This window comes from Hylaeus volcanicus, chromosome 2 (genome assembly GCF_026283585.1).
Source record: "Hylaeus volcanicus isolate JK05 chromosome 2, UHH_iyHylVolc1.0_haploid, whole genome shotgun sequence".
Lineage (NCBI taxonomy): Eukaryota > Metazoa > Arthropoda > Insecta > Hymenoptera > Colletidae > Hylaeus > Hylaeus volcanicus.
This window is the reverse complement of record NC_071977.1, coordinates 9,337,959-9,360,610: the sequence shown is the minus strand read 5'-3', so window position 1 is coordinate 9,360,610 and position 22,652 is coordinate 9,337,959. Positions and strand designations below refer to the sequence as shown.

Here is a 22,652-nt window from a genome sequence, read left to right as displayed (position 1 = left end):
AAACAAGTTAAATTGAATTCATTGCTCTCGAGCTTTCTCCCCCATTCGCGTATTCGATGCTAATATCCGTTGTCGGGCAATCGATTTTCTTGTGTAGTCTGCTGGGATAATGAACAATCTTTTCGACGCTCCGGGGAGCCGATTGGAAATACGCTTCCTGGATGATATCGATGGAAGCCGGGGAATCGCATCAGCTCGTCGTTCGTATCTTTTGGGGATTAATATTCGTTTGATGACTCTGGAAAATTGATCCTCTCTCGTGATATGGATACGGGATCGTATTAAGATTTTATGCACTGGGTTCGACACGAGGATATAATATTCCAGAGACACAGCATACGAATTTATTCCAGAAAAAATTCTCGACGCAACGCTCGCTGTAATGTTTATACTTTCGAGGAGAGAGACGGAAACAGATTCTCAGTAAAAAATTTCTGTGGCACCTGATATTTTTGTAAAATGCTTGTAAATTTAACAAACTTTTGTAAATTTAGTTTTGTTTCTTAAATATATTACACTAAAAAGGAGGACTTAAAACTTGCGTGTTTTATTTAGTGAAATATTCAACAAAAATGAAATTCGAATCCTCTCCTTTCCACGTGTAGAGGATCGTTTATAAATTGCGAAAGAATTTCTGCTTCGTTAATAGAACAAGTCGAGCTAAATTCAGCCTGTTCTGCATACTTCTGGATGCGCGAACGTGACGCTTTCACGCGGATATGCTCGCAACGACAGGAGGTCGCACGTTCCTCGTAACACATTATCAGCGACTGTTGGAGGGGTTGGGATCTTATTTATGCGGCACTGGCTGATTTATCCTCGCTGGAATCGGAACAGGAAGACGATTAAATTCTCGCGTCTCCAGCGCGAACGTTGTTTTCAGGAAAGGTTCGTGGAAGTTGCCAGCACCGCTCGGAGGGCGGATGCGCGCCGAAAATGTCGGGTCTGGGTTAGGTAAATGAAATTTAGTGGCTCTTTTTTCATCGGTGATATTTCGTGGCTGGTAAAAATTGAAATGTAATTCCTTTTTAATATACACTGACAACGAGAAAAAAACATAGAACATTTAAAAAGGTCCTGTATCAGTTCGAGATTTTTTGTTTCTATTTTTAAGAACACTTTGAAGTTCTTAATAAGGAAGAAACGACAGATTAGTCCCACAAATGTTGGCGCGTAACTCACGGCAACCCTGGTTAACGAGAAATGCCAATTAAACTTCGAAACGCGTGGTTCGAAAAAAAGAAACAAGGTAACTTTTCGTGGGAGATGATACAATGGTCGGTTGGTGGCGGACCTCGCGGAAATCGTTAAAAAGTATAGCTACGCGGCAAAACTTCCTTGCAATCCGCGAAGTTACACCGCCATTAAGGCGGTGTTAACGAACACCACCGAGGAGTCGTCGGTTTTCTTGCGATCCGACTTCCGGAATTGCACGAAGTTGCATTTAAATGCCCCATTTTCTGTGCAATTTACTCGATTGCTTTTTTCCGCGGTCCTGCGTTCGTAAGTCTCTCCTCTGCCGCAGAAAATGGGTCTTTATTGCGATGTCCTCTCAATTTTATCGTACTCTGTTTTTTCTTATAGCAAAATTGGAGTCCATTAAATCGGACACTGGAGTTGAATAAGTATCAGGTCTCGTCCTACCTTGTCTTCCTTGAAAGGAATTATTTAGTGACTCTGGGGATAGATTTCAGTCATCTCTTGTTAAAAGAAAATGAGTTCATCGATCCTAGCATTCAGCATTAAATTATTTTCTGTTATTTGTTTCTTGATATTTAATTGCAAGCATGTACTTGCTTGCATAAAGTTACTGCCATTTGGAACTTACTTCCACAACCATAAATATCACAATAAATAAGAAAATACTTAAAAAATAAGAAATCCTTCCTATTAAATATTACGAAGGAGTAACTGCTAACTCCCTGATCTTTTATTGTATTTAAATAAATCAGCTATGAATTCATTCTCTAACAGAGAATTAAAATCGTCGAAAACTTTCCCCTTTTCTAACGCTTAGGGTGTCCTTTATTGGTGTAAATTTCTCTCGTCAAAGCTTTCTTCTTTATCCGTTGAATTGAAAGCGACCTTATAAATCTCTCCGGGACAGAGGCTGACGTGAAAAGAAATTTCGATGTTGCGTGATGCGACAGTTGCAATAAAGGGCGTGTAAAGGAAAGATAAAGGCTGGATAAAGTCTGGGACGAAGATGTAATACCGGGTCGGTCGGTCCTCTAACCGCACATCGCTTTATGGTCCGACGGTTTCTAATGTAATTTTGTTTGTGAATCCCAAAGGTGGACGTGGATGAGGACGAATTGGATTAGCGGCGATCATGGCTGGTGGCACATCTCCTGCAATTCTTCCCTTCTCCATTTCGGACGAGAGGACAAGCGTTGCCTTTTTTCATTTCTGTTTCAATCCCCCGACGACACTCTGCGGCCTCTCTCTGAAATCTAATGATCCCGTTCCTCTTCTTTCTAAAAATTTCCTTATTTTTGGATTTAATGGGAAATGTTACAAGTGTTACATTTTTACACATTTATATACAGAATCATGTCAAGTAGGGAAAGTTTCTATAAAGTGAAATATTTCTCAGGAAACACGCGAAAATTTCGCGTTCGTTCATCTCTGTATCTTTACATTAAACCCTTTGTAAAAGAGTAAATTTATTGAAAATCTACAAATCGAGCCAATTTAAGAATTAAAGTACAATTGAGAGTGTATTTACTTCAATAAAATTTTAATAACATGCATTAATCCTACGTAAAAGGAGATCTCTTGGTTCGAATTGTAATAAATGGACAAATTTATTCAATTATGAATATTACATTCATACCTTTTTGAATATCGATACGATATTCCTACCTTATTCTATGTGAACGTTCGTGCATTATTGAATGCAACATTATATTCTTTGCTACGTAATGGCTATCAGCAACTTTTTACAGTAACTTTTCGCTTCACCGTGGTTGTCCGTTCTAATTCGAGAAATTGCGAAGTTTGTTCTAATAGGTATAAAGTTAACTGCCACAGTAGTGGAGTTGCAAGAGTTGAAGTGGTCGCTTCTATACCAAAAGCTAACTTCCGTTTGCTCGTTGTTGTGATACTTTACTTCCCTACTTTACTATCTTTTTCTTTACGACGCTTTATCGCAGATTTACGGTCGTACTAATGCACTTCAATTTTAAACTTGATTCTACCGTGCGTTTCTAATCGAAATTAAACATAAGGTTAATTAATCAACCTTAAAGTATTTATTCGAAGCATTATACATTCTTTAAGTTTGAAATCCATTGATTGCGATTTAGTTAAAGAATTCTAATGCATACACGAGTGTCAATGATTATTTTATTCATTAACCTTGGCGTGTATCAATTTCTCTTGAATCAATTCTCAATTCTCATTCTCGTGTATCAATTTCTCTCGAAGATTCTTTGCCATTATAGTTCAATATTGTTTCAAGGTAGTGCAAACATTATTCTGTGCAACGATTGTCCCGCGCTTTGTCGCGTTGATACGTTTTTCCATTTCAATTTCCGTGCTACAAACAGTGCAGCTGCCGAAGAAAAAACAGGAAGCCAAACAGAATTCCATGTTGCGGAAAGGGAAACAAAATAAACGATTACCTTTCCGTGATACGTGCAACGGGAAGTCGCCCAGCAATAATTCACGTCGGCTGTTTTTTATTTTATTTCACATTGAACTGACATTTGGCCTCCACGAGAATCCTTGCAAATTTATTCCATCTTCGAGGATGTAACGGTAGTACAATAAAAAATTACTCACCATTTCTACTCCCACGGGATTCACGTTCCAAGCGTAAATATCTAATGGAGGTCTGCGATTAATTTATTAACCAGAATACACGATGACAGCTCGAGCGAACGTGGACAGGAATTATTAGAAAAATGATACAATATAGACCACAGAATTCCAGGGATGCTCATTGATCTACGAAAAATTATTGCTTCTAGTTGCAATTATTAGCTGAAGGAATATCAAGTCGAAGCGTCGATAAGAACATTTTGCTGACGATTACTTCTCATTAATTTTCTCTGTCATGAAGGATACACTCGCAGTACCAGACTCTAACTTCCTGTCTTTAATCTAACGCTCGCACAGTACGTGCGCTTTGAGATTCTAATAACCGAGGTATTACATCATCCAGAAGAAGTTAGTCGACGCTTGAGTAACATATTCACAGGTGACAGTTTCGTCTCGTCACGCACTCGGCATCCAACTCGACATCATTCAAATTCAAATTCGCGCGAAGTTATTGCAATGAATCCAATCCCTGTCACTCAAGAGCCGAGCTGTTGAACAATCGTTTCACGAGCACGCGTGCTACATTGGTCGGCGCGGGGCTTGTTAACCAAGAGAAATCGCTATGTTGCTGTCATTTAGGATTAATAAACTGCTTCGATAATCCACTTGAACGCCCGAACACGGCAATCGACCGCGTTCGTCGCGCAAGTATTGATAATCAGATGAACGTCCGTTAAACGATAGCGAAACGTTAAACGACATCGACGACGGTACCCCGGGACCCATTAACGTCTCGTCTAATTGGTGACTTTACGGTCCCAATCTAGCAATTAACATGGCGCGTATAGTTAGGCGCATAGTGGCTCGAAAGTCGTGTGTACTGGCCAGGATTCCCAGAGGAATTAAATATATTGTGTTGTAACCAACCAGGGAACACTGAATGACATTAAAGAGCAATTTTCTTCCTGGGAAATTTGATTTATTTTGTTGGTTCGAGGATTCAATTATTTAGGAATTTTACTGATTGAAGGGGATAAGAAAGGACTTTATTTTAAATTGGTTGACTCTTTACACAATATTCAGAATAAATTATATAACATACAATTGATTCACATTAAAATAAAATAGCAGAGTGCAAAAGTAAATAAAATTATATAATCGAATAGAACCATATATTGTATGTAACAATTATCTAGCAATTTTGTAGACAGTACACTCTAGAGAATTACAAAATTCCTAGCACTACATATTTCTGTTGAGAAATAAAATTTATTTAGAAATGAGTAGAATCCAGCGAAACAATTTTTGGTTGAAGGAGGGTTGACAAATTCGGGACGGCCCTCGAGCGGTGAGCACTTACGTTTTGGGCTTGGCACGCGTAATTGTGCGAGGAGGATACGCGCTATTGTTTCACCCCCGTTGGCACCTGCCTGATCATTTGATCGTTAGCGGTTAATTAACGGCGCAATAAACAGTCAGGAGATTATAACTTGGCAGCGCTGCGCGCCAGTTCGATTCGCGGCACGGCTCTTATAATTTCCGGCAGCGACAACGGCTGAGGGGGAGCAGGAAAGGGAAATTCAGATTACGCTTCACGCTCGGGGATGCGCGAATTCGCGGGGGCCTCTGGGCTTGATTATTCGCGTTGCCATTGAAACATTTAAGCGCGCTTCCTTGGGCTCGATCGGGGTTTAAGCAAGTGGAAAAGCAATTATAGGAGTCCACGGTTATAAATGGAAACTGTGGTAAGAATAGCGTCGAAAGATGTTTCTGAGAACTGTACTATCCGGTGGGGGAAATGCGCGGCACGAATGGCTGGGCAATATTCATAATGAATAACGTTCAGGATAATACCAAACAAGAAAACCGAGAGGACAAGGTAACGAGAACATTATTTGTGTATATTTTATATAAATTCAAATAGATGATAATGTAGTAGATAATTAGTGGCAAACGAGATGGTTACAGGAGTTAAAATATTAAAGACCCATAAATGGGTGACAGGACTTTTCGTTAATGAACTAGAAAAAAAATTCCAAGGATGAGGCGTTAATAAAAATAAATGTAGATAGGATTCGTGAATTTGACGAGGTTAAAAAGTTAAATGCTACGACAAATGTTACGTTATCTAATCTTCAACAGTCTCGAGACAGAATTTTAATTTGGTAGAAATTTTCACGAGTATCAGTCTGGCAACCAATGTGTTGACAATGTTTTTAGTGCTTAAATGCTATGTATTTATAGTACACGTATGTAAGCGAAACGAACTAATATGAAATATAGGGTATGAGAGGAAGCATCGAACTGACGGTATAAATCAGAAGAGAGTCACTGGGAGATCTGAATGTTCGGAGTCCATGATATCGCGAGAGTTCCCAACTTCCGCCATTTCTGACAGTAAATATAACCGCAACCGCGGCGGCTGGTAGACACGCTGGATCACCATTACGGATAAATATCTTCTGCAGTTAGTAGTGGAAGTCGTCTACATTCGCGAGGAGTCCTACGAGAACTTCCTCTGCCAGGGCTCCATAGTCGTTGGAAACGAGTTTCTGGCCCTTTTTTCCCCTCGCAAAATGCACGATTCTCCTGAAAGCTCTTGCGTGGAAAAATCCGAACGCTGAATTCCCCCGAAACGATGGTTCGCGCGTATTTGCTGCTTACGATTATGTTTTTCCACTCGAAAAAGAACAACCATCCAAACGTACCTTCAACCTTCCTAAATTCTCACTCCAACCTACATAAAGATCTTCCAATCGTTCTCGATTTCTTTGTACGTGGAATTACCATAAGTCTTCCACAATTCGGTGATCCCCTGCGGGATCGTGGCGTTATCGTTTTGGAATATCCTCTATAATATAAAACGAAGCCACTTTTCGCTCGTGTGTGGATAATAAGGGATTAATGTTATGGCGTCGTTTCTAATAATTATCGCTTTAATTGGACGGGCTGCGGTAATTCATCCGTGAATCGCGGATCAGTCGACATAATGAGTGAAATTATCATCGAAACACGGAGGGATTATAATATGCGTATACTACAATGACGGTTCCATCGTTTCTTTGCGCTGCAGTGGCCGATCATCCATCATTATATTTCCGCAAATTTATTTATTTTATTTGTTTCATGGTTTTCAATGTTCTGGTTGGTCAGCCACAGCATGGGAAATGAAGCAATTAAATATAATTCCTATCTCACTTTGAACTAATTAGAAGGGAAAGGTTAGTAGCTGAAGAATTGGAGTCTTTAAAAGTCCGGACATGAAAGCTCTCTAGGAAGGGCGCTTTAACACGCGCGGATTTCCATACCACGAACGACTGCGTCGGCTTCGTGGAAGCCACTACAGCCAGGAGCCCTGTTATTAACATATATCAAAGATGCACCAATTCAATTAGCTTAATTACCCTGTCTCGAAACGACAGAAACTCGCTTAAGGTAGTAGTTAACCGCGCGTGCGCAGTCATGCCACCCCGTCATGTAACACGAACCCCATTTAACCGAGACGTAAACTCCCCGAAGAGTGACGCGTTGCGCTCGTAAAGGAGCATCCACCCCTCTGTGGAAGTTCCTCTTTCCATGATTTGATTTGTCGGAATTCCATTAAAACCGAATGGAAAATACTCCGCCCTAATTCTTCTGTGGTCGAGCAAACCCTCGATGATACCAACGTGATAATTCGTGTCAGACGAATTACGTTTCTAATTTCATTGAGTGAAAATCTTTGTTTATTTTAAACTGCCAAACTTTTGTGGGTGGTGAATTCATCTTTGCAAATAATTATAGCATACACACATACGTTTTCTTATGAATGATTATTGTATTATGTATTCCTTAATAATTTTTCTCTATTTGTGTTCAATAGGTAAGAAGTTGAAATTATTAACCTGTGTGACCTCGTTCGGGAGTCTCAATTTTATGTGAGTTTTATCATTTTTATTCTACTCTAATTCTTTCGTTGCTCCTACAACACGACTACATTATTGACTTCTGTGAATTTTATACACGTCTACGAAATTAACATTTACGATTTAATATCTTTAATATTACCTACCTCACAAATATCCACATCTTCACCAAAATTTTCACAAACATTTCTCGAAAAATAAGCTCTCAATATTCCTCGTAAATATTCCTATCAATTATTTAGTATCCCCCCAAAAACCTACCTTTTTTTACGCTAAAATTTCTGTTTCATAGCACGCCGCGAGAAATGTCATAATCTCGGTACAGACGTTCCGCGGAACAGACTGACAAGCACGTCGCGATGCCACGTACACAGCATTATCATATATTAAAGGGTATCAGACGTCGCGTGCATCAGCGTTCGTGCATAATTCACGCACGACGCGTGCACGGAAGACCCCGGAGCCGTTTTTCCAAGGCAGCCTCTTGCGTTATGCTTTCCTGGCTTCGCGGGGGTATCCTGACTGGAGAACTGAAAAGAATCGGCCGCGATCCCATAAAGGCTTCGAATGCATCCGCCGCCCGCTGCCTTCTACCTCGTTACGCGCGCAGAAATATCGACGGAGGCGGGGGAGGGGGTGGTAGCTCAATGTCTACCCATTCCGCCCTAAGGGTAGAATTTTTTCCTCCACCTGTGTCTTTGCACCACCCCCGCGGAAGCCGGTCCATTGGCCTCGCGAATGCAACGGGTAATTCCAGCACGATTCATCAAAGGTAAAAGCCTGGTGTGAATAGAGGGGGCCCAGGCGATGCGCGGGGTTGCGGGATAGTGGGACGGTACGACGGGCGAAATGAAAAACGGAACATCAAAAATAAATGCGCGAGGGGAAAAAAGAGGACGTCTACCGGAAACCGTTCTAACGCGCGAATTGCGGTGTTCTTTGTGCTCGCGTTCGCTGCGCGCATACGGGGGACGTTTCGTTCTCTTCGTGTTCCTCGTACGGGGGGTATGTAAAGTGGTTGTGTAAATGACCATTATCTTGTTGCGACCTCCGACAAATTCTGTGGAAAAGTGGGCGCCGGGAGGTTTCTTTTCTCGTGTGGCTGCTTTGGCACCAGCTGGACGCTTCCAACCTTTTTCACTTGGGCCGAGAGTGGGAAATATTTGTGATTTTTGAGGGAAAAGAAAGTACAAGACGTTCGTTCATGATATGATCGGTTTTTGCTTGAAAATGTATTCCTATTAACCCATTCACTGCGAACTACGAGATGTCTTACTCAAGGGATAAGCTTATAGCCTTTTGAGTTACGAATTGTTGCAAAAGAAGATCATAAATTTACTTTTTAAAACAACAAATTTAATATCACTTTTTATTATCAAAATAATAATTTAGATTACACATCTGTATTAAATCTTGACGTCCAAGGCAAAATGCTTTTTTGCTTGGGAGTGAATGGGTTAATGGTTGCAAACAGTAGTAGCACTCAGAACTTTTCATTATTAATCATTCACCATTCAAATAATAAGTACCCTACTGTAATCGACAATAGAAGCGTACCGAGGACAACAAACTGCACAAATTGTTCATTTACAATATAACTATACAATCGTACGAATTTGTAAATGCCATTCGAGATAAAGGCAGACCGAGTACTCGTACTTGAAGATGAATCGTGTTAAGCTCCACAGTCACAGAAAAATTGGCAAAAGAACAAAGTGCTTTGCACCACAATGGCGTCAGCTTTCTGAATACGGGCTCATTAAACCGGTGAAACGCAGCCAGCGATTCTTCTCTGACAGTCATTGTGGTCGCGATGCATCCCTCTCGAAGAAACAAGAGTTGAACTTGGACGAATGAAATCACTGCCATCGATTCGTACCGATGATAAACATTTAATGACAGCAATAGCATTCATGTGCGTATCATTCTGCGCTGCTGAGAGGTGTAAACGCTCCGTTGTCGAAGATAACCGACATTTTCCTGTTTATTATCAAGCGAAACGAACCATAAAATACAATTACAATGCAAGAGGGCGCGATCGCAGCTCGCGCAGCGACGGTTAATTCAACCAATTTTCATCGTTCCGAACCAATTACCGATGAAATTCAATTGCGCTCACGCGTAACAAAACCCCGCGAGTGTTGCAGCGTTTCTGGTCTCATGTAAATTACTCTGGACTCCTCTTTTTTGCAGCTGTCTGATCTAGAATTTCATTGTTCGTTGCGTTGCAGTAAGAGAGCATTGTGAGACCATTGTACAGCACGTAATAGCTTTTCTCTCGAATTGCTGCCAACAAATTCATTACTGATGAAAGAATAAAAAAATACTCGTGAAGAAAACTGATGGAAATACAAAAAAAAAATGTTAAGTAAGGAGCACTACCAGATCTTTCCAACAAAAACTCATTCTTTGCATTGCCCTAACGCAAAACAGAAAACCCTTTCTTTAATCATTACTCCTTTGAATTCGAGCAACTTCTACACCGTGGCGAATCCGATACGACGAGACTGGAACTGGCTCCCGTCCCACTTTTTCCGCTCCTCGAGCAGCAACTTATCGAGTCGGACATCCGAGTACAAAGTACTTCATTTCGCTTCAGCAGGGACAAACGGGGGGCCAAGATAATCGGGGAGGAGACTGGTTGGAACATCGTCGGAAACTTCACCCTGTAAATACGAAAAACGAACATTGGAGAACACTGTCGAAACGGCGGACTGTCCAGAGAAGAAAGTAATAAAGGAGAACTGGCGGTGCACTCTCTGCCGCGTCTCTGTGCATAGTTGCGTCTCTTAAGTTACGCTGGTTGGGAACTTGCTGACTCGGTTGCGGTGCGTTTAAATCTTGGCAATGGGCTTCCAGGGGCTCCGCTATTTTCCAGGGCCACTTTATTACCTGGAATACCGTGGAAGCTCGTTAGGAAAAGCTTCGGCTAGTCGGCGTCCAAACGATGATTCATCCTCGAATTACCTGGCCACATCTCTCTCTCTCTCTCTCTCTCTCTCTCTCTCTCTCTCTCTCGGACGTCTCGACTACCGAGGGGTGGCTGGGGAGGGCATCTAATTGTAATCTCATAATTATAATTGCCCGAAATTACTGCCGCCGTCTGAGCAAATTAACGAAGTGCGTCTGTGAAACGTACCAACAATTTACCGAAAGTCTAGGGGACAACCAGACGGAAATGTCGGGGGATTAGATGACGACAATCTGGGGTCGTATTTTGAATATTATAATCCTTAAGTTGGTGTGTGAGAACCTTACGGAAAATAGTAGTTTGCATGATTCGGGTTGGATAGTTTTTAACTCTTTGTGTGCCATAGGAAATTTTCATACATATCCGAGAAATCCTAGACAACTTTAAGCGAAGATGCATTATTGTAAACAAAAATGTTTATTTCGGTGGACAGGCAGACTAAAGAAGACACCAGCTTATCTTATATATTATACGCATTACGGTATTTGAAATAAAATTGAAGTGCACAAATAAATCTATGTGCATTAGACATTGACAGCTTTGAGCAGCGATATATATCACTCTTGACTCTTTTTGCGATTGTATCGATGAGCGATATTTAATTGAAGGACTGCTAGAAGAAAAAAATGCTGCAAACCTGCGAGTTGTCCCTGGCTGTCTGGCCATACACGGTGCATTCTACTGTGGTGTATAGGTACCATCAATCTCGTGTTCATCTGACAGGCAGAGTGTCAATCTACTTGTCCGACCAGATATAATCTATTTTCACTGAGCCATGTGAATATTCTTCTATTATACTTGTCTGACCCGATACATGTCATTCTACTGTGGCTGACAGCATCTCGAGCATTACTACCGATGGGAGAAGGTGAACCTTTATAACCCAGTCTCTCGAGTCTGACATTTTCATTCATACGTTTAATAAAAAAGACTGATGCCAACAGCAATAAAAAATCTATCACTCTGTATGTTCAATACCTTTCTCCTTTCTTCCAATACAATTTCATTCTCTTTATATCGAATTGTCGTCACGTTCGAAGTTCACTGTTGGCAACAGAAGTTGGAATTCTTGGCCAACAACAATTAATCCGTTCAGGGTGTTACGGTTTACCGAGTTGTCACCTGTCCGAGCCAGCGCGTCCATACCTGTCATCGATCGTCTAACGCGACTAAAGTTACACAGAGACGCGTGGTCAACCCGTGAGCAATATGGATGGTAATAGTCTCTACGCAGCACGGAATATTCAACGCCGAAGGTAATGGTTCGGACAATCGATAGCACGGCTGGTAATTCGCAATATCGTAATTTCTCAGGAGGATTAATCGAGCGAGATTCTTATAACGGAGCCAAGACATCTCGTTACTCAGGCGGCGTTCGTCTCAGCACCAAAACTTTTTCAGCTTCATCAAACGAAGTGCTGCAATTATCGATTTCCGAAAATGCCCGCTTTGCGACGGACTCCGAGCTCGCGTCACTTTATTTAAAAACATCCCCTACTCTCTTCGACTGTTCTTTAAACAAATGTTCGTTGGTGCAATGCCGAAACTACGCTGTTTTTCGTTAGTGTTAGCTTTAGACTTTAAGGGAGAGACCACTCTTATACCAGGGCTCTTGAATTGGAGAGGTATTTAAAGATTGCTCTGCATGCAAATTTCGCAATAGAAGAAAGTCCCGTTTTTCTTAATTTATATTTGAATAGTAGATTTCGACCTAGTACAACCTTCATTTGTGTGTAACAAAAATCTATAGTCTGCAGCACTGTCTATCGAACAATCAATCAACAATATGTGTTACTCGGAGAGTAAACTCCCATTTCTATTCTAATGTCTCCAATAGATTAATCAACATCTGTACATAGGGCAATTACTCCCTTAAACTCAACAAGCAGCAGCAACGATACGAGATTTGTATAATTTTCGTAAATCCTCGTAAAAATCGATGAAGCACAGCATTATTCCCCCCGCGAGTAAAAATGTCAGACAATGGCCGTCCAGGTCACAGGCTAACAGTGCCAGATAGGGATGATCAAACGGATAACGGGTCGTTTCGCGTCGACACCGAGACCGGGGTCCATTTTCGTCGTTTGTAATTCATCAGGGTCTCCGGGCGATCGGTCTCATTCCATCCTGCCAAAACTTTACGAGCAGTCTTTGGTTCTACGTCACGGGATATAATATCGTTTCAGCCGGTGATATACCGGTGCCGGTGTCTCGGCTCTAAAGGTTTGATCGCCGCTCGTTATTTCATTTTCCGATTTTCCGGTTGGCTGAGCAGCTTTCTGATTATCGGGTCCGCGTCGGTGCGGCGCAACGGGGTCAAAGCGATGTTCGACGCTGGCCGGGGCAACGTGTTGTCTCATCTTCCCTTTTAATGAATTTTCATGATCCTCCTCGGCCCGAATCCCACGGAAATTATTGAAATTTTTCGACTTCCATTAATATCGGATGCCATTCGCGCGGCATTCCGCGCGGCATTTGCATTCCGCAGCCAAGCGCGACTGCTCCCCGCCAAGCAAAAGCTGGAATCGCGATCAGATTATGCGGTCCGCCGTGTTTCGTTGACGCGAAACGTTGATATTTGTATTCAAACGATTTGCTCCGCGCTGGTCTAATGTATGTGTAATTGGGAGTTTGCGATATGTTTGCTGTTTCTCTGGAAAGGGATGTTTTTTTTTCTGGGACAAAAATGGATGTTATCAGATATTTACGACCGCTAGACTAGAAACGATATCGCCGTTTTTGCGAATTTCGACGTGCATTGATCTAACGAAATACAATCCGAGGGGAAAACTTGCAAGTGCTGTTTGTGTAGATTTCCTTTATAAACTCTTCGAGAAACTGCAATGTGCCCAGAAGGAGACATTCGAGTGGTCTCGGTCCGCTGTACGGTGAAGAATAGCCCTCTTGCTTGTAGAAAGTCGATAAAATCGCGTGGAGTGTCCGACCACACACGGGACAGTTCTACTCCGTCTGACTATGAACGAGCCGTTTCTACTGTGTCGCGCCGCCGGTAAGGATTAATTACAGTTTCAGGATCGAAACTTCTGTACTGTTTCATGCATTTATTAACATTTTCTGCAAATATAAATCGAGTATACCTAAAACCTCGAAAACCCTTCCACGTACAGCCAGTTTTATCTATTAAAAAAATTTGCCTAAATTAAATTATAGGCTTCATGTTTCCGAATAAATTTATCATTAGAAGTATATACACGTGTAAAGTTTATTCATGTATATTTTCATGATGAAACATTTATTTGAAAATATCAAACCTATCATTTAATTTAGTCAGATTTCTTTAACAGACATAGAAGGTTATGAATATTCGACTGACTGTATATCCATATAAATAATTCTTCTCCCTTTAAATACAAATTCCCCAGCATAAACGCCCCGTTAATTCACTAATCGCGGTCCAAAACCTCATGCCAAAACGCCTCCATCCATTAGGATTCCAATGAATTCCCTTCGGTGCACGTGTATCGTGATTTCTTGTCTTGAACGGGATCCAAGAATCGCGGATGTAAATCACCGACTGCATAAAAGAAACTCCGAACACCCTTCGTCATGCAGAGGGCTAGATCGTACGACGATTCTCGCGCATTTCCCGCCTCGTGGAAAATTGTTACCGCGTTCAGCCCGGAGATCGGTTCCCGAGTAAAGATCAGAGATTCGTGGGGAAGTGCAAGCGATAGAATCTGCGTCGTTTCTCTTTCCTGGCAACTTTAGTGCCTCCTCGGCGCAACGGACGCGAGCCGAGAATCGACGTTTTCGAATTGCGCCCTGCCTCGGTAAATATACTCACGTCTCGTTCGATGGGGGCGTGCTCCCGATGAATCTCGTTTACTTTGACGCGTTATACGACGCCTGGGAGAAAGATATCCAACGAAAGGTTAACGGTGGAGGGGTTTCTGCTTGCCAGACCGGAGCTTAGCTTCCTTCATGTGCGTCGTTGTCCGACGAACGATCGTACGGGAATAAAAATTTCAGGCAAATTCGTTCCTACGTTGCGGTTTCGTTCTCCGTTAGTTTCGTCGGATCGTTCACCCAAATGCTTCGGGCAATTCAGACCTGTTATCCCTGTCTTGGGAGGAACTCTGCGGCGTGAATGGTCTGTATTGCTACCCTTCAGCGACGCTGTAAAGTTTTACCTTGGTGATAAAATTTTAGGGGCGCAGGGGGAATTTCCTGCAATTTTCCTGATCGCGGACCAAATCTGATGCAGGTAGTATAAATGTTGGATAGAAATCCAAAGGTTTTCACTGTCATTAATAAATAAAGTTGCCAAGGAAAAAGAATCCTCGACGCAAGCATATCTTAAAAGGCATGTGAGTTCTTCTGACACGAGCGTATTTGATGAATCTTTTGTCAGGGCTTAATTAAGATTCAGTGGAATTCGAAGCACCGTAAGCGAGACGCGCTTTGCCATAGTAAAACGAATGAACGTGTTCGCTGAAATCGTGAACAATGGACCGAAGCTTGGATGCTCCGGAGGTGCTCTAGAAATAATTTTTTGTCCGGATGGGAACGAATCGCCTGCATAGTGCGCCATCAATTTGTCACACGAATGAAAATTCACGCGTGTTCCTGAGGACGCCGCGAAATGCATTCCCTACCGCGCTCTTTTTCTCTCGGGGTTATAAATCTTCGTATTTCGCGGCGCTTCAACAAAAAACTTTTTCTGGTCCTCTTGCATCAATTTCCTCGGCCCTTTTTGTCGCTGCGTTGAGAATTCCCCCTCGCCAATTTTCCCCTTTTTGCGATCGAACGACTCTGAAACAAAAACAACACTACGAAAACGTTTCAAAAATTTGGGTGTATTAAGTGTCGCAGAAAATGTTGTGCAATTTTCTTTGAAGATAAACGAAACCATTTATGGAACTAAACTAAAATCTTTATCCTGACTGAAATCTCCAATATTTTCTGATATACCTTAAATACGAAAAGAATTTTTGCCAACCTTGTAATATTTATCTCGCAGTGGGGTTTTTCACAATCACCATGTACAATCCGCTTCAACCATCTCTGAACACGCACGACCCACTTTCTGCTTCGTCTGGCACAAAACTATTCTACTTGTCTGCCTCGGAACACTTCTTATTCTACGTCCCTGACAGGGGAACCCTTTATTCTACTTGCCTCGGAACAACCCTTATTCCATTTTCAGAACTGAGTACGACCTCGAATTCTATCTGTACGACCACTGCGGCACTATTATACGTGTCGCACCTAGAACGACACTTTTCCATTTCTTTCTTTATTGAAACAGATTGCGACCGCGGCTCGCAAGAACGCATATGGCGAAACGAAATGGATCTCGTTCGGCCATACAATATTTTCACCTAGTGACTTTTTCCTCTATTCACATTGATTATGGTTTTCGAATTTCACTTCGCTAGGTTTCTTGTAGAAAGACGACTTCTCGAATATCCAACAGTCTCTTTAAATTATTCTTATTGCCATCTCGAAAAATCCTGATGGTTTTCTAAACTTAGGGAACGAGTTTACCGATGGTTATTTCTGCGGAAACTTTGCGCGACGCGGAACAGGTGGGGAGACTCTCGAGGAACCGCGTGGGGTAGATGCTCTTCTTTTCCCTCTCTTCGTGGCGTAAATCTCAATAGATTCTTTTATGCAGAACAACAAAGCGCGTCGAAGCAATATCGGTACGTGTCGCTCGACGCTAACGGGGCGGGTATTACGGGTAGTGGAGCAGGGTGCAGGGAATGCAGTCGATGGGGTGGCGTAAAACGATGAACGAGGGGGTTGAGCAGGAACCGTCGTGGTCGAACGCGGGGCGCAGGGAAAAATGCGGCGATAGCGGGAGATTTATGCAGGGATGGAGCGGCTAAAGAACTTTCGAATACCGGGTCGCAACTTTCTTCGCTTAAAACGCGGCTGCAGACGAGATTACGCGGAACTGCTCTTCCGAATTGAAACTTGCCCTCCTGGCGAACGATTCCTCGGAAGTTCCTACGGCGTTGCTCTTGAATATTTCCTTCTACGTCGATAAAATTGGAATTATGCGCTCGATTGTTCGCTCGTTTGAACGGGAACGACTCGAAACAACGGTTCTGTTAATTATTTGGGATTGAATCGCTTTTCTTGGAAATTATAAGAAATGTTGCATGCAACTTTCAGTATTTATTGCAAGCTCTCTGTATCAACATCAAACCTGTCATTTAATTTAGACAAATTTTTTCAATACACATAGAGGATACGAATACTTATGAAACTGACTGTATATTAAATGTAGGAACGAAAGAAGAAACTTTTATTGATAATTTTCCACACAGTATCCATAATTTTCTTCTGTAGCGTAGCAGAATGAAGGTACGTCTTTTGAACATCGCGAAAAAAATAAATTCGTATCGTAAAAGGTATCTGCAAAAAGTTCTATTGGATTTTTTGGAAAATTCGCTGGATCATTACCGTATGGAAAATTGCGGAAACGTCGATGACTTTGGAGTCTCTCCCGGCTGCAAATATCGCGATTCGTTGGAATCGTCCCTGGAATGCTGCGCGCGTACCTCGGCCTTTTTACTCGCCCCCAAACCCCCTGTTCGCCCCTTCGCATCCTATTTTACCTCGTTTACGAAGCACTTTGGCCTCCGCCAGCGTAAATACATACCGAAACTCACAGGTGCGCGAACACATGCGCTCGCAGGTGTTCCTGTTTCGGCAATGGTTACTCCAAACGTGTTTTGCCGCGGTAAATTGGCGGAAGTGCAAACGCTAGAGCACACGTGGGAAAAGATCGCGGCATATTTTAATTTCTTCGCCGACCGAAAATTGTTTCGCCATTTACAAGCTTCGTCCTTTGACGTTGCTCGATGGCACGCATCGAAAGAGGCTCTAAGGCACACGATTATAAAATAAAAATAGAATTCAAACTGCACTTATTGTACTTTTAGTGAGTTTATACATCATTGAAGAGAGATTGATTTTTATAACCAAACATAAATTCAGCATGATTTTCTTATATAGTTAGAAAAAAGGAGAGATCATTATTTATAGAGCGTTTTAAATTATGAATTTCACGAGTGACTATAGCTATCAATATGATACAAGAACCATGGTCACTGTAGACGTGACCACTGTGGACCGTGGCCAAGAGATAAAAAAGCAATAATTCTTCACTTTGCACGGTTCCTTTTCCCTGCGGAGAAACAGCTCCCGTGGAGTCTGCAACAGTTTCTGGAGAAATTCCTCCTGCGAATATACATATATCGTGTAGAGAAATGCGTGGCGTTCGTCGCGACGCCGATGTCTCTACGGATCGCACGAAAATCTCCAGCGTCTCCCGGGAAACTTCGACTGTTGGAGATTTTTCGCGAAATACCTTAAAAGATATGCGCAGCTATATATCTATCCGACCGAACCCGCTGCCAACGGACTTTCCCAAGCGTTACGAGTGGGCATGGAAACGCATAAACGTCTGTAAAGGGTGGTCCACTAGAAATAGTACACGTTAATAAAAGGACGAGGTAACCTCGAGCTATATTTAAAGTTCCAACGAATCTAATATTATTATATCGAAAGCTGTAGAAAAATAATAGGGGTTGTCGCGTCATGCGATTCACCCCGTACGGCGACTAAACGTGACACACACGCATCCGCATAAACGGCACCCGGCCAGACAACGAAAGGCATTATTGCAAATTCGCCGAATGCCGGACTGTCTGGGAAATCCCGCAAAACCGAGTTGTTCTGCTCGCAAATCGGTTCGAAGATACTTCGTATACTCGCGCATACTTGTGACTCTCGGTGTACATATGAGGCATCTCGCGAAACTGTATCGCTTGAAAGTTTTCCTCCCGTTTGAGAGTTAGCGAACAATCCAACCCCTGAAGTTGTGTGATTTCACGGAAAAGCATTGGGCTGTGTACGATAGCGCTCAAAAATATGAGCTGGGGTTGCGAGTGGAACGAGGCGCTGCAAAGATACTTCAATATTTATCGAATCATGCGTCCTTTCTATCTAAAGTATGATCCGTCTGAAGGACTTCTCGGAATCGAGGAATGTGGATAATGACTTTTAGAGGTTTTGAAAGATCTCGATCGCTTCGAGTATTTCTGTTCATGTATGAATCATGTACCAAGAGGTTGTTGACAATTTCTTCCTCTCAAAGGGAACCACAAATAAAAACGATTTGAGAAATGTTTGACCAAGTGATCCCAAGAGACAGTGTTTACACATGAAATACGAGTGGTAGATAAAATTGTACACGAAAGGAGGCTTCTATAGCTTAGGCTACCACTCGTCACGCGCCTCTCTTCCATTTATTTCAGTTACCCATAACGAAACCCAACGACCTCTCGAACAAACCAAATCAGAGGGTACGTGCAGTCAGCAGGGGTAGCATCTAGGACGCCGAGAAGCTTTGAAGGCCACACGAGGCACCTTTTATAAGCTAGCCGCTGACGCCGCGATATTCCGGTCGCAAGAGGCGCCTAGCAAATTTCCTGGCTCCTCTCGTCGTACCGTTTTTTTCGCTTTTCTCTCGAGAGGAGTCCCTTCTTCCTCGACCCCGTTTTCCCTTTCTCCGCGGCCCAGGAGCGGGTAATTGACTAGGTGGGAGGGCCTGGACGATCCACTTCTCGAGTGCCACTTTGATGCGCCGTTTTTCTCCGACTTCCAGTCGCATGCCAGAAAGAAAAATCAATTTTCAAATATATCTGCGGTGGCGTCGATTGCAGCTGAAATGCCAGCAGCTATTGCCTCGGCGGCATGAAGAAGCCCTACGGAATAATTCCCCGCGGAGATAATTGAAAGGTCCTTGGAGGATCACAAAATTACGAAGCTGTCTGGTAGAATTTTATTGTCTTGCTTGTGTTTGGAAATTTTCTTCAGGCGCCGACGAATACAATAATCTTCGCGAGTTTTTTTTTTTTTTTTTATTTTAATTATTTGCAACCTTTCGATGAATGCAAACATGATACGACTTCGGGAGGGTTCAATTGTACGTTCAATTGTATCAAGTGTGCGAAATTTACCTTCCGAGGGTTTGAAAAAGAGGGAACTCTTGTTTTCAGAATAATCCAGTAGGGAAGCTGTAATGGACTGGAAGAGAGATGTGAGCCTGCGATTATTGTGGAGGAGTCTGAACATTGTTCGTTCTTCTCGGTTAATTCCCCATCGTGAACTCTTGGAGTTAGCCTTCTACCAATCTATGTTTAAATGGGTGTACAGTATTTGGCATAAGATATTGTATTCTCTGCTAAGATATAGAATCATTTTAATTGATAAATCGTATCGTTTTGTTTGGTTATTTTGAAAAATATTTATAGAAATATTCAAGAAAAATTCAATCGTTTATTTCGTACTGAAATTGTTTAAAATTACCAGTATAGAATAATTTACAGTTCGACAGAAATAATTAAGGGAAGCAAAGAATTCGTTAATGGTAAATTTCGTAGAAGATGCAATCTAAGCAAAAGTTCTTTCTTATGTAACAGTTACAAGGAGTAAACTATCCATCTGTCTATCTAGTACCAACGTACCATTATTACAATAATATTCATTCAGGTCTGAACACTAGTTCAGTCGACGAAGTATGAAAACATTTACGTTCGAATCGAAGGATATTGAATGACTTCTCACTCTCCTGAATCGAATAATCCACACCTCTCCCAACGACAGAAACGAGCAAAGTTAATGAATAGCGATTGATCGTAGCTCGAGAGCCCGTCTGCGCGTCGGGCGCTTTGTTTAATCATGCAATCCCTGAAAGAAAGGCGATTGATTTCCCTTTGCGATATGAAGTCACAGCGATCGAGTCTCGAGTACACTTTGATCTTTAAACACCGATGGATCAGCGTTTCCCTTTCGTGTACATCGTACACGTCTCTCGATGCAATCGGCTCTCAAAGCTGCTCCGATGGGGGTCGAAAAGTCCTATATTGCTATTTTGATAATCAAACCTATGAAGTAGAAGGGCAATTGGAGCGGAGCAACGATGCCTTTGTACGTTTTTCACAAACTTTCCAATCGGCTGTCGATTCTTTCTACTATATTGGCTTAGCCCCTTCAGAGCTATTGGGGAAAACATGAAAGTGGTGCACGTCCATTTCACTTTATTTCTAGACACACAGCAGGTGAGCAAATCGTTAATTTCACTCGTTAGAGGTATAATAAATTTCAAAATTAATAAAACAAGCGTTTTTATTGGTGTTTAAATTTAATCAGATTAAAAATCTAAGGCTTGCTATAATATCGCCTTAATTTCGATAGACATTACATTGCGAAACGCTAAACATCGATCCACACCCAGAGGTGCGAATCAAGTGATCGGCAATCCGAAGGTCGCGGCTCGATTACTCAATTGCGTTAATTAATGTCTCTACGAGCGAAATTACGAGCTTGAACGAATGAATCACGCGGATCCAGGCAGAACGACCGAATCTCATTATTCCGCTTTTGATCAGGTCGATGTTTTTAACGCCTAAACGGGTTACGTGATTAGCTCGCCGCGGTTTCCAAACCGCAAACTGCATCTAAATCGCTTTTAAACGTCCGGACTACCTCTGGACGCGTGTCAATTTTCACGCGCTTTGATACAGTGACCTGGAAAGCTCGTTAAATAGTTGCATATATTTTAAAACACTTTATTAGCATTCGGCAAACTATCGGAAAAATATCTTGTTTGCAACCCTGTGTTTCGCGAAAATCAATTGATCCGACGGCTGAATTCAGTGGCGGGGTGTACAAGTTCCGAATAAATAAAAGATTTGCCGATTCCAACTATTTTCTAATCCAAAGGAAAGAAATTCCGTGGGATGGTGTCAAGTGATTAGCGACGTAAACGTTGATGGAACCCAGCACGTCATTGCTCGCGCACGTCTGCAAACTCCCCAAGACGAATCACAGCGGTGATATGATAGCACGAAGTTCATAAAAATTTTATGACACCCACCTACTTTTCGTTTACGATTGTTCGGAAGGATTGATTCGTTGCCACGTTTTTCGATTTCGCGACGGCCCCGACAAGATTCGAGGAATTACTCGTTCCCCGCGTCATCGTCGCCAGGAGAAACACTAACCTTAGCGTGTGTTCGGATAGCGCTGGTCTTTCGGTGGAATTTTATCGCTTTCACGCCGGCAGCGTGATTCTCGTAAAACATACATTTCAAGACCGATCAATAAATTACTGCATTACCAGGGAACTGCAGCGCGGAATTATGTCTTAATCCCTTGATTCACGGGTGCACGGTAGAAGGCTTTAATCGATCCTCTGCGATTCAGATTTCATCCACGCAACAGACTCTGTTGGCAGAATTTCGAATACAAAATTGAAATGGAACATTCAACCGCGATGCGAATTTAACTTATTTTTTGAACAATGACGTACTAGATGCTGGTTAATCCGACAATTTTCGTCTGGTTCAAAATGAATTATTTCTGAAAATGAAAAAATTTTTCTAAATTAAAAAACACAAAGAAGTAAACGTTTAGGAGATTACAATTCTGCGAGTTGAAAATAAAACATTGAAGGTTAATTAACTTTTATTACGTTTACCTGTGGCGTGATTTAACGTAAAAATTCTTATCATCTCGACCTACGTCGCCAGCCCTCGGAATTAATACTAATTAAAATCCAGTTAGCTTCTAATTTCCTGTGAAGATGGAGAGGATCGATAAAAGGAAGCGTTTAAATTAATACCCACTTTCGTCCTAAATTATTTAAATACCCGGATATCATGAATGTTTCAGCACGGTGAGCGTAACAGCCATCAGGAACAGAGAGAACTAATTAACGTGAACTTAAACAATCCTTTATGCATCTATTCTTTGAACTATTTAAATTAGTGCTTTTATCAGCGTTAAATCCTCTTTGAGAATTATGATCTCTTGTCCGTTGCAATACGGGCGAGTAAAGGTTTTTTTAATTCTGTCCAGTTGTCAATTTTTCTCGAATAAAAAACTACAAACGCAGCGTTTGAAATTTTATATTTTTATAACCAAAATCCTCTATAAACTAGTTGAGTTTCGTGGACAGTAGGTCCATCGTT

The 22,652-nt window shown here is 41.9% G+C and overlaps 2 protein-coding genes across 16 annotated transcripts in view; both read left to right on the top strand.

The window, feature by feature from the left end:
• LOC128872915 (uncharacterized) overlaps positions 1-10,652 on the top strand; it is a 233,369-nt gene extending 222,717 nt beyond the window's left edge. Inside the window, exon 4 of the mRNA XM_054116102.1 lies at positions 7,628-10,652. Within this exon, the coding sequence (XP_053972077.1) occupies positions 7,628-7,686 (59 nt within the window). The 3' untranslated portion in view covers positions 7,687-10,652. The remainder of the gene's footprint in view (positions 1-7,627) is intronic.
• Positions 1-22,652, top strand: part of LOC128872909 (disks large homolog 4) — a 393,187-nt gene that overhangs the window by 60,653 nt on the left and 309,882 nt on the right. The window lies entirely within an intron of this gene.